Raw genomic sequence first — 13,224 nt, forward strand, 5'->3', positions numbered from 1 at the left:
GGCAAGGSGGGGAAAGATGACAGAAGAGTGTATGAAACGAAACCTGCGTGACTCTGAAGTGGCTCACCTGAGCTGCAATCACCACTGTGCTCCAGCTCTTCCCAGAGCTTGAGAGAACATCACTTTCTTTTTGTGTACTGGTACCTCAAAAGAGAGGGATCGCATTGCTCACAGCCTCATGAAGCACAAGCAAGACAAACCAGCAAAAAGGTCTTGTGGCCCACAGACTTAACACACAGTAAGAAATTGTGATCACCTGAGGGGGACTATTCACCGCACATAATACTTTGCAGTAGCTTTTTTTCTCCCACCTGTTGAATGACTCTTCTATGGTACTTTCTACAGTACTCTATACAGTACAGTATTAATACAGTACTAAATGTCTTACAATAAAAGTATTTCTCAAACTATGAATGCTGCTGGCTTTCTATAAAAGGGCAGTCAGGCTCAAAAGATCTAAAGAGACAGAAGATCTTAGAGGACCTGGGGATGAAATGATACTAGGTGAAGCAGAAGTGTCCACATCCACAGCTGCAGTACCTATGTTTCCATTCAGCTATTGCCTGGTTTTGGAGACATATCTGCTCTTGTTTTTAGGTTCAGATTGCTATGGCCCTACACATTAGTTTTCACTGAGTGCTTACCAAAGCCTAACAGGCAGAGGTAGTGCATTTACCCTCTGCCTAAGGGCATTTAGGATGTTGGGGCTAAGCTTTCTAGGAGATAAAATGTTTATACTGGGACAAAGCTAGGGTCACAAAGCCTAGTTCTGCACATCTTGCACACAAGAGCCACTCCATGCTTCTGCTTTCRGACTCTTTCCCTAGTATCTTCTGGCAACTTCTGTTAATTTGCAGRTTGGGATCCTCCTCAGCCAGAGATTTCATTCACATCTTTGTGCTTGTAATCTCTCCCTAAACTCCCCCCCAAAAATGCAAAGGCAACTACTTTGGGGAGAGTGTCATGAAGGTTGCTGTCACCTCTCAGTGACGGCCTTAAGGCTCCTTTACCCGACAGCAGAGGAGGGCAAGATTTGCAGGGCCGAGAAGGAAAGCAAACACGAAGAAGTGACAGTGCTCACACAGGCAAGAGCTCTCAATTGTGCTCCATGTGTAAGGAAATGCTTTTGTGTTTTCTGAGAAAACAAACAAGAACTGACTGAACAAATGGTGCTGAGCTTAGAGTGAAACTACAATGGCAAGGGAGGCAAAAAGTCCCAAACGCTGGCGGACAAGGTGTGCTAGCTGTAATCGACCTCTGCCAGGGCAGGCAGGTCTCCTCCACCCAGACCTGCCTCGGCCAACAAAAGAGCAAAGTGAGGGAGGAATTAAGGAGACTGACTCCTTTGTGCAGTCACTAGTCTTGGAATTACTGCACAGCAGCACTCATCCCACAGCTCCYGAGGCCCCGCTCCCAGCTGCTCTGACGGAAACATGAGGGGAGTGCCGAGAAGGCTGCATGCTGCTTACCATAAACGTTGTCCCGCAGGTCATCCGTGAAAGCTTTAAGCAGACTCTCTGGGAAGAGAGCTGAGCCCGCATGGTCAAGGTAAGTAATCCCTGAAAGAAAAACAAAATTCTAAGATTMTTTTTTTTAATGTTAAATTCCTATCTCACACTGACTACATATCCCACAGCAAAGTATACCACATAAAAAGTCCCTTTCTATGAGCTTCCTAGGTACAATCCTGGCTAAAAGGCCTKTATGGTTCCCAAAACCGCTTCGCAAATATATTTCAATAATTAGGCAATATTCCCAGAAACAGTAATTTCCTCTCACCAGCAGGGGAAAAAAAAGAATACGACACAAACCCATTATTTTGACCACCTCTTCCCATTTGTAATTAAAGGCAAAATATTAAGAGGTCTTTTCTTTCATATGTATACTTTCTTTCCCTGAAGGGAGAAATCATTTTGTCCTATCTGTACAACATTGCCCAAGCCAGCACCTTGATGCGCTTGCAGCACCTTGCCATTCTTAAGCACCACTTACTATGAATGCTGTTATTACATCATTAATAATACTATTATTATTTGCTATGATTATAACAACAACAATACTGTTGCCTCCTCACTGAGGGAAGAAACCATTCTCTCAAGAACTGATAAGGCCTAAATAGCACTTGAAACCCAAAGACAGGACTAGTTTAAATTTTAATGTATTTAAATATTTCTTGCCACTCTGCTGCACTTAACATTAAATTCATTTTTAAAATCCCCTTTGTATTATTTAGTTGCTGCAAAACTTTTATTTAAAAGCTTATTGGAAATGAAGGGTTCTTCATGTTTGGCCATTTTAGATTTCTTAATCTGCAGCAATTATTCTTCCATTTCTCCAGTGTGTCTCATGCCTCTTATTAGTTTTTTCATTTCACTTACCTTAAGTATTTCAACCTATTTCAAATTTTAATAATGATGAATATGATTAAGATTAGAATTTAATAAGTATTTTAAAGGCCTTTCCTTTCCACAGGGATTTAAAACTGAGTTAAGCTTTAAACGAGAAGCCTTGACACTTGGAAATATATATAATTTTATATTATGTTGCAGGAGCAGTGATTCACTGGGTAAAGATGTGATAAAGACCTAATGATAAAACCCATCTGGCCACTCATACCTTCTCTTATTTTCAGAAAGTGAAGCACGCTCCTACTTGAAAATCTCCCTAGTGTGTCTAGCAAAAGAAGATTTTTCATGATGATTTGAAGTTAATTAAGAAAAGTGTTTTGAGGAGCCTTGAGGAGAAAGAGAAATTAGTTAGTTTTGCTAGAGGTATGTCTCTATTTTTAAGATTTTCTGTTTATAACGTATTCGCACGTGAGCTCCATTCCTAAGAGGTGCCGACATTCCGTCATATCACCCATCACCGCAAGCAGAAGTGGGCTCATAGCTACACACATCTGTTGCTGTGAATACACCACATACACAGCAAGTATATATGTATATACACACTCGTATACATAMACACACACACTACAAGGAAGCTGTGACGGGGAAGCGGGCAGTGCTCGGCGGGCAGGCCGTGCAGGCCCAAGGCCCGCGCCGCTAATGGCGGCGCTGCTCCCGCCATGACCCCAGTCGGGCGCTGCAGGCCCCTCTGGTAACGCAGCAGCGGCCCTGCCGCCACGGGGCTCGATCTGCTTCCCCCAGGGGTCCTCTCGTTGTGTTGGACCCAACCGCCCAACACTGATCCAAGCAACCCGGGTAATGGTACCAGTATTCACAGGGGCTGCTAACCAGGCACCCAGTTGTGCGGGAAGCTACTGGGTAATTAGGATATTTTAGCATTCGACTTAACAGATTGATTGCAAAAGACACTAAACAAAATCTGCAGTCACATTTATCCGTAACAATTCCCATTATTTTTCTCTGCCTCCTGTCGGCGTGTGTTATTTGTACACGTTGCATTACCATCTACAGCAAAGCATTCCAAATATTAAGACAGTTCACACCCAATAAATACCCTACTCATCTTCATTTCCTGTAYCTGTAGCAGGAGCCATGCAGACTGACAAGAGCTATTGAGGATATAAGGCTACTTCAGTAAGCACCGATTCCCACTTCACGTACGTGACAGTTTGGAACATTCCGCTACTTCCAGCTTACAGTGTAGAGCTTGCTGGGATTAATGTCCACACAAGCACTAAATAAGGCAAAGATTTCACCTGTGACTAAAAGGTCACATCCAACCTGACAAAATGCATCTTTCACAGTTAAAGAAAATAATACATGCCATCAAATGTCATCATTCGCCAGCTCCTGCACTGAATGAGCACAGCAAGGGGATGCATCAGCACCCACCTTGGTCCATTTGGCCTAGCTGCTAGCTACAGCATTTCTCAGTGTTCACTAGGGCCTGATTAAATATCGACTGCAGTCAGCTATGAGAATTCCACAGGCCCCTTTAATGGCTTCTGCTTCAGATTCTAGCTGAAGCTTTGGTGTAGGCATGTGCCAGCTACGTGGGAATAACACACTGCAGCCTACCATCACATAAACCTTTGGATGAAATATAAATCACAAGTGCTTCACGTTTATGCAGGTCTTCAAAGGACTGTGCTTCATCCAAATCAAACTAGTCTTCACACCTTCCCCAGTGCAGACACTGCCATCTTTCAGTCTCAATTTTTGTCTCTCTCTCTCTCTCTCTCTCTCTCTTCCGTAATTGATCAAATGAAGCAATAGTTGAAAGAGCATGCATTTCCTATTCTTCTTTTACTGGAAAATGCTTCTGTTAGTGTTGCTGAAGTTTTCAAAGAAACATCTACTTTCATGTAGGAAATAAGCATTCAGAATAACCCGTGGAGATGAAGACATGAAGGTAAAAAAGGAATGTTTAAGGAATCTAAAATAATCGTTTATAATTATTATAAATGATTATTTAACATTATGTTAATTAGTGAAGCATACTAACATTCTCCTGCTTTGCTTTTCTTCCTCTTAGTGCTATAAAACATTACAGGTTTCCCATGGTGTGTCACTGTGATGTTTGAAAGAGACTCTTCTAGTCAGGTCCCTTTCTTGCCCTGCTACTTGAATCAATGGGATCCATGGAAAACCTGGGACAAATCAGTGCCTCCAAACACTCCCATCAAAACACATGAGAAATGAAATATGTAAGGATGGACATATGAAAGCCCTTTTAGAGTGTGTGAGTGGCTTCTAAAAATACCAGGAAAATATAAACTAAGATCAACAGAAAAAGAACAACTCTTCTACTCCTCAGATACGAGGCTGCTACATAAGCCAGTTCTCCAGTGGAAGCCCTCTAATGATATGCTTTTCCACAAACAACTAGAGCACTTGTGCAAAAGGCTAACACACTCTTATTAACCACTAGGCTGCTGCCAGAACACAGAGCCAAAGAACCATTTCAGCACTGCAGCATAAGGCAAGCAAGTTTCCCTTGAGAATCAGTAAGGACTAATTTTGTCAAAAAAAAACATTCCAGGCAAACAAGTCGCGCCTTATTCCTAACCCATGAGGAAGCCACAATCCGCACCAGTTCCAGGGGCACCTCTTTCACCTGGGAGCATCTACCTTAGGAGGGTAGGGCCATGGGTGGCCTAGAACTGAGCACAGAATTCCAGAAAAAATATCTCCAAAATCTGGATAGCCATTCTTTTCTAACTTTATTGGAAAACTCTTATCACAGTAAAACACTCTCTTCTTTGGCTTACACAATTGTTTTTCACTTGACTTAAACTCCTAACTGTTATACTACTCAGAATACAAACAAATAAAAACCACAGCATTATTAGAGCTAAGAGGAGGGGATGCTTGAAAGCACACACATATAATATTCGGTCAAAGTCTCCCGTATCAGCTTTTCACCTGTAACCAGTCACAATTTCATACTGGATCAATAAGCAGAAGACGACAACATTTTTTCATAGTTTATATTTCAAAACACACCTCCCGAGGCAGGCAGCTCATTGGCAGAATCACGTCCACCGCTGCTCCGTGACCTGCTAAGGGCTGCAACGGAGCGAAAAGTCTTTTCCAAAGTCCAGGGACTAGAAAGGGATCCCGCTGAAGGCTGTTTGCCTTTCCAAGGATATTGCAATGAATAACCAGGGCAGAACTTGGCCTGGAGGTTGCAGAACCTCCCCTCAGAGGAGCACGAAAGGCTCCACACACAGTGGGGACAACTGCACAGCCTCCCTTTTGGGGCCTTTGCCACTGTGCTGTGGCTCTTGCCACATCTGTGCAAGTTCCACCATTAACCAACATGCTAAAATCAGCACTCCTGAAACACACTGCACTGCTCATCCACCCTGGCTCCAGGCCAAGAAACAGAGGCAAGTCTGGACACCAGCTTCCCTTACAGCACCTCTTCTCTCCTGTCTTCTGTAACTACACATTCTCTGAGTTTTTTGGCCCCATAAGAACCTCATAGTCATCACACCGTATAACAGAAAWACAAATACCAGAATTAGTTGCCTGGACACATAAAATTCAGGGCACTAGTTTTAGTTAATGTACCATCCACTTTTGTTTATCTACATGTACCAACACTACCAAAATACAAAATGCTATCCAGCATCACAGCACCATGCACTGTGGCTGGAGTAGTATTAAACTGGGAAGTGTCTTTTCCTATCTACTTTATTTTCAAATCAAACAGTAGGATGATTCAAAAATTGTGTTAAAGTTAAGGGGATTTTGGCATATCATTCAAGAAGTAAGCAGAAGTCAACTAGTTCCAGATACCAGGATAAATACCAGGTGCCTTAATACAAAATATTTTTACCATGAAAGTCATTTCACTTAAGAAAAACAAGCCCCCCCACACACACACTCAAAAGTTAAGCCAGCTCCAGCATTTCGTGGCATTTCTGATAGTGATGGAAGCTGCACATACATGGAAATGCTGGAGCTGCACACAATTCCCAAGCTGTCCATAAATTCATTACGGGACCCCTTCTACTGATGCTACACAAATGACAGGTTGTAAAGCACTTGTATTCCTTAGATGGGAAAATCATGCCAGAAAGCAAATAAAGGGTTACRAAAGTTAGGAAATTGAGAAATTAACTCCAAGACAGGAAGCAAGGACTGAGAGGAGTTTTATGCAAGCTGGACATTGCTCATGACAATGAATGATTAACTTAATAAGGAATGGTATTAGCATAAATGGAAGAGTAATAGTAATGTGCTGATATCTCTGAGCTAATTCCTGTGCGGTTAATTTCCAAATACTTCCCTAGATTCATTGGTGTAAGAATTGTAACTAAAAGTAACATGACAGAATAACACTGAGTTTCAGTAATRAGCTCTTATATTACCCTGGAAAATTTTACTTTTTGGTGAATTTGTGCTTTCAGTCATCATGTTGCCATATCCCTCTAAGCAAGTTTAAGGCAATGGGAGTACTTACTTCGTTCTTACCATCTGCATTTTAGAGTTGCTTATTTGTCATTAAGACAAAACTTATAATTCCCGTTTATTTTTAGCAGAACTGTTTGACTTGTTCAGCAAAATGATCAGGAGTTTCTTTTTTAATTATATATATATATATTTACATATTATAAACTTTCTAAATAGGTTTAGTAAGAGGTTTCCAATAGAATATAGAAAGGCTAAAGGAACGGGTTCAGATTTGGGAAAACAAAGATCAAACTCTAAGCAAAGAAAGCACAAAATTAAAGTCCAAATAACAGCATACATTTTCAAATGAGTAGCATTTTAAGGAGCCTTCATTTCTGTCTCCTTTGTTATAAGCACCTCAAGGAGGCACCTGATTTTCAAGGAGGGCTGAGAGCAAATCCTTTGCAGGCCGGGTCCAGGAAGAGGCCTCAAGCTGCCCCACCTCCTTTCAAATRGAGTCCCCAAATTCAGGCATTTAAGGAGGTATGTGTAGAATCTCAGTCAAAATAATCTGCCATAATGCAGATCCAAACAGGGTTTTGGTTCTCCTCTAACAGGTGCTTATCTGTTTACAAGAAAGGCACGAAGAGTAAAATCTTTCACATGCTCATTGCATCCTCCTCCTTCTCCCTCTTTCCTTCTCCATCCTGAAATACATTAATTTCTTTTTGTTAAGCTGGATGACTTCAACGCCTTGCCCTCAGAGCCTGCCTGTGCCTCCTGATTAACCTTTTAACAGTGCTCGCAACACTTGCTGCTCCACTTTGGAAGGCWCCAAATTGAATCAACAGCCCATTAACCCTGCACTGGGGCTGGAGGGGCCTTCAAGCAAACAGGAGAATCCCCCACGTCCGACACAGCCACAGGCTGCACGGGCAGGGATCTTCTCTCCATGGCAGGGAAGATGCTTCTTCAGCTTCAGAGAGCTTAACTTATATTTGATGCTCTGAAAATTCAGTTGCATTATGCCTCCTTGTGAAAGGAAACATAGACCTTATAAACCAGTGTTGTCTCGCAGCCCACGGCACAACCTAGGAAGCTCTGCAAGAAGCCACCTCCATTTACTGGGATATTTTCCCACCACTGTACGATGTTCTTTGCTGTTATCATTGCCCTTTAGAGATGAAGAAAGCATCTGTCCCAAACACAACGGACACGGATACAGCCCTGTTTACTCCAGGGTGCTGCACAGGGGTAATATGCACAGCGACATTAAGTCCATAAAGCTTCCCTGGACCTAAACCTTGGAAAACAATCATCATACAAAAAGCAGCTTCAATTTTCCAACTATTGCCTTGCAGAGCTTCAAGCACTATCCATAGCTATAAACTACCACACTGTTCAAAATCATAACCTCACTATCCAGCCTTGAAGACAGTAGTGGYTCTTCCGAATGTAAGAGCACATCTTTCCACGGTTACTTTCTTGCATTCCTCAGCCACAGCTAGCAAGTTTGGAAAAGAAAAATCACTATTATTTTTTAATCAAAAGCAGCAACAAAGAAAAAAAATCCAAGGAGTCATTAATATCCTATAATCTTTCGTCTTATCAAGTCACAGTCACACTGCGATTAGTCATTTATTTTCATTGCCTATCAGAGCAATAGTTTAACTGACTCTATGCAAAAATAAATAAATAAAATAAAATAAATAGAACCACCACACACCCTGATTACTTCAAAGTCTCTGTAAAACACTTTAGGAGGTTCTTCCTTCTATGGGCTGATGACCTTGCCTGTCAGTTATGTTTCTCAATAACAAGATTATTGTGAGAAAGACTCAGGAGAAAAGAATATGTTTTTCTTGCTACAGGTCCTGAGAATTGATTGAAACTCAAACCCTTTGCAGATTAAGATGCACATAAATCTCACTGCCTACAGACAGACCTGCTGAACTCTCTGCTTTGATTCAGCTGTAGCTCAGCCAGAACAAAACACACAGGAAGGAAAGGCAACAGGAGAGAAAGCAAAAATCTTTACAGACTCGGGGAAAAAGCTGAGACTTCTGCTTATCAATAATGTTAATTAATGAAATAAGTTGTGATCAACAGATAGCATTAATAACAGYATGAGGAGCTCAGCACACGGGTGGACGCTGCTGCTTTAAAGCCGTCTGCTTGCACAGGCTAAAGCTCCCAGGCCACCAGAGACAGAAACCAGCCCAGAAGGGAAGCAACAGACACACACATCCGTATATAAAAACATATATAAAACTCAAAGTTGAGCTGTTTTGCTCTACCTGCTTTTCTGTTTTGGAGCAGGTTTGTGTGTGTGTGTGAGGGGGGGTTGCATCTTGGTGGGTGCTGGAAACGGTGCCTAGTTGCCTGTGTCTACATGCAGTAAAAGATGATRCTTGGGGAAAACAGAGCAACCAGGGGTTGGCAATATTGACCACCACCACTTCAGCACTTATTTCAAAAAAGTAGATACCCCAGAAAACTACAAAAAATAAGCACACTTCAGGATGCCTTCAACATATTTAAGTTACTAACTTCTGCGAAGGCCCAAATTTGTGCTTCATGTCAGTGAGAGGCTCAGTGATATCAAACAAATGAAAGGCAAGTYTGTCAGTAAGTGGTTTCTTTTTGTGTTCATGTGGAATATCCTCCTTGTCCCTCCCACTCAGGCTGAAACAACAGGGTTTGATAGAGAGAAAAAACAAAAACAAAAATTTTCTTCATATAACTGTTTCTGTTAAGACTTTGATTTTATTTTATATCCTRTTCCTCCTCAAACCAAGAATCCCAAGTGAACTATACCCAGAGGCTACATTAGACTGGACCATGGTCTTCTCCTTTATCATTCCACAGTAAAAATGTAGACCTGTAAAGTAGATTCGACAAAAACACTTTCATGAGTCATGTGCCTCATGAGGCACACAGCAAGGCTTCTCCTCTGGGTTCAGCTATTTCTGTTCCCAAAGAGCAGGAGGTAAAAAAATTTATATATGTATGTATATATATGGGCATCAATAGATATATATCAATCTATATCATGCAAAAAAAGGGCTTATTGATTATAAAAACTGCCAGACACAAAGCCAGATTATAAATATGTGCATAAGAAAAAACATTACCATTGTAATGGAAAAAKAGAGAAGAGCTCTGTTTTCCAGAACAGACTGTAGCTAGACTGTAAATTTTCTCCATTTGATTCATGCAAGAAGTTTTTATGCCACATAAACAAGTACAGCGTCCATTTAAGAATGCAGCTCACTTGGTAGGCTGGAACACGCCCCATGCAGGTTTTCCCCAAATTTCCTACCAACGACTCATTTTAAGTAGTTTTAGAAACAACATTAAAACACGACACACACAACCTGATGGGGGTTACTGCAGATTGGCTGCTATTCGACCCACCCAGCACGTAGCCATGCTTCCACCAGGAGAAGGCAAGGAAACAAATGCCGAGGCAGCCGGCACTGGATGCAGGACRTGCCCACAGCTCCAGGGCTGGCAGGTTCCATCGGACACTTAGAAGAGCCTAGGAGAGCCGTCGGGAGACAGGCTGGCACTGAAACTGCCAGGGAAAACTGCAGGGAGAACTGCAACGAAACCCCCGCAACGCTCCACAAGCCTTCCTAGACTTTTCCATGTGTGCAGAAATAGAAAGAAAAAAACTGGGAAAGGCTCTGATGGCGACAGCTATTTAATCTCTCGGGGATTGTCACGCTCAGTGAGGCAAAGCTAGAGGTATCGACCAAATCCTTTCAAAGAAGTGCTCCACACTGCTAAGGTTTCCAGAAGCCCCTGTGCTTAAATGAACAGACATTGGGCTGTCTGTTTGTTTGCTCTTCTAACAGGTAGCTTGAGCTCCCATTAGTTTAAGCAACCGGCCTTGTTACAGTTAAGCAGAATATGGATGTCCCAGTGAAAGCACAAACATCTAAACTCAACATTAAGTGAGGGAAAAACTTCTCTCCGGCCCCTTGAAAAGCCCCAGGTGGAAAGGAAGCCCAGGAGAGCAGCGCCCTGGTGCCACAGGCTGCGATTGCCTCTTCCCCAGGTTCCCAGGCAGTCTGCACCACACTCTTACTGGCTGCAAAGGACAACCAAGGCTGCTAAAACTCAGCTGTAARAGGGAGAAACAGATACACATCAGCCTGCCCTCCAGAGAGCATTTGGCTGGATAAGATCCAATTTGATACCTAAAAACTTGGGGTGATGTTTGCTTGTACTTAATACAACAGCATTCATAATCAATCATTCCCAAGGAAAACATTTCACATATTTATCTTCAAAGCACACATTTACAGCCATTTACATTTCAAATCTCAAGTTGTCCTTATGGRCACAGGAACAAAAGAAAAACAAAAAAGTACTTTTCACGGAATATGTTTCCTTCATCTTGGGGTTAGAATTGTTGTGCACGATTCCCAAAGAACCACTGCAGCACCTGCTGGTCCCTTCAATGCTCCAGAGCCACTGCAAAGGTGCAAGTGTAACAAGAGCTGCTATTCTAATTAAAGAAAAGCTAAATATCCAACTAATTCCAAAAGCAAAGCCTTTGGCCATGGCTTGCTCTGCAGGAGGAAAATTATGAATGTTCTGAGATTCAGAAAAGTTGTTTTGTTACTATGGCCCTGAAGCACCAATATCAGAACTGCCCTTGCTAGGACTTCGCAGTCAAACTCTGCTTTCAAGGGCTTCACTAGAGCATGAATTTGCAATAGTTTTAGTGCCATCAGTGATTCATTTCCCTAACAATATATTTATAACTGTGCTTTTGACATTATCTTCATCAGGGAAGACTTCCAAATTTAAAAAAAASGAAAAAATCACTCAAAGACTCAAGCTTTCTGCGTAAGATGCCTTTTGCAGCCTCCCACAGCAACACACACCAAGTGATGGTCCCACTACAGTTTTGCTCCCTTTCATCTGTTTTTCTTTATGGTGAATTTAATGAGATACTGATGAACAGATGAGCAGATGAACAAACACTAATTAGACAAGCCTTAAAATGCAAGACTTCATTTTATTTCTGGAAAAAGAGAGATTTGGGGCATACACCTGAATGAAACCCCAAATGGCTCCAGCTGCTCACAGGTTGTGAAGTCCCATTCAGTGGGGCTGCCCTGGCCCAGGGAACCCAGCAAGTCCCCACGGTCCAGTTCAGAGGTGCTGCTATTGCAGTTTCCTTAGCTTCAAGGCACATAGTTGCAGCCATTCCTAGCAGCATATTCCTGCTTAATATAATAATAAAAAACCTCCCTGCATAATTGTTTTGCATAAAATATGTTTTACGTGGGTTTTGGTTTATTTCTTGGGTATTGTGAATCTCCCAGKTCACTTGCAATGAATTTAAGTAGCGTGCACTTTTGACAACTTGCACCAGAATTAAATTATTCCCGCTCTAGAAACACAACAGTCACCCTGCATTTGCACTATCGTGCTGTCTGCAGCACTGTACCTGTCACTGAACATCTGTAAAGCAATGGTAAAAGGAGGATTATCACCCATTGCTGTGCTTTGTGGCCACCTTCAAGTCAAGATACATTACTTGTAGGACACTCCTGCCATTAAGGGGATGTCTTTAGAAGTTGCTAGCTGTTCATCAAATGTTCCCTCCGTTTGTGAGCATGGAAACTCAGCGCTCAGGTAATGATGAAGTGCAGTAACCTACGTACAGGCAGTTTTGCATAAAGACACCTCGGTCACCTACCCAGCTATGAAATGCAGTAATTTTACATAGGGAGGTGAAGAATCGTGTCTGAGGCAGGCCAAGGCAAAGTTGGTGCCATCTTGCACTTTATTCTGTGAATAAATATCACAGAGGAGATGCTGCTCACTCAATATTTCCCTGCTTTAACTCTATCCCATCACAGGAAGGCAACACACACAATAACACAGCAACTTGTCTCACRCAACCAAGTCCAGACAGGGTATTAAACAAGGCTTCCATTCTCCCACTTACTCCTAAATGGACTAAATATGCAAGTGAAACCAATTATTATTTTCCAAATGTGCTAAGTCTAAGGCAGCTCTCAGAAAAGCTGCGTCTTGCCACACGTCTGCTAAGTAACATCTTAGTTTCCAGCAATCCCAATCACTCGCATTAAGAGAAATTATAGGCAGATACCCAAGTACTAAATAGCAACTCCTAGTTACAGAGCAATCCTGAGGAAGTCCCTTGGGAAAGGAATGGCTGCAGCAGAGCCTGCCAGCGAGGATCAACCCACAGCAACACATCTGGAGCCTGTTTTCAGAGGAAGGCGACTTAGCCATCCCCATCACCGAGCTGGGGCAGCTCTCACGTGCTCTGTGCAGGACCACAACGCTCTGGGAAACCCAGGCTTCAATTCCCTCCTCGGGAACAGGCGCTCTCAAGACTCGGTAGTTTTTCCTGACCTCAAAGTAA

General features: G+C 42.4%; 1 protein-coding gene across 1 annotated transcript in view; it reads right to left on the bottom strand.

Moving 5' to 3' along the window:
* Nucleotides 1–13,224, bottom strand: part of MOCOS (molybdenum cofactor sulfurase) — a 177,728-nt gene that overhangs the window by 158,214 nt on the left and 6,290 nt on the right. Inside the window, exons 2-4 of the mRNA XM_026041857.1 lie at nt 9,627–9,690; nt 9,356–9,494; nt 1,470–1,578 (exon numbers count right to left, since the gene is read on the bottom strand). Coding sequence (XP_025897642.1) covers nt 1,470–1,578; nt 9,356–9,494; nt 9,627–9,690 — 312 coding nt within the window. The remainder of the gene's footprint in view (nt 1–1,469; nt 1,579–9,355; nt 9,495–9,626; nt 9,691–13,224) is intronic.

The sequence above is a fragment of the Nothoprocta perdicaria genome, unplaced genomic scaffold (genome assembly GCF_003342845.1).
Source record: "Nothoprocta perdicaria isolate Ctin4 unplaced genomic scaffold, notPer1 scaffold_297, whole genome shotgun sequence".
NCBI lineage: Eukaryota > Metazoa > Chordata > Aves > Tinamiformes > Tinamidae > Nothoprocta > Nothoprocta perdicaria.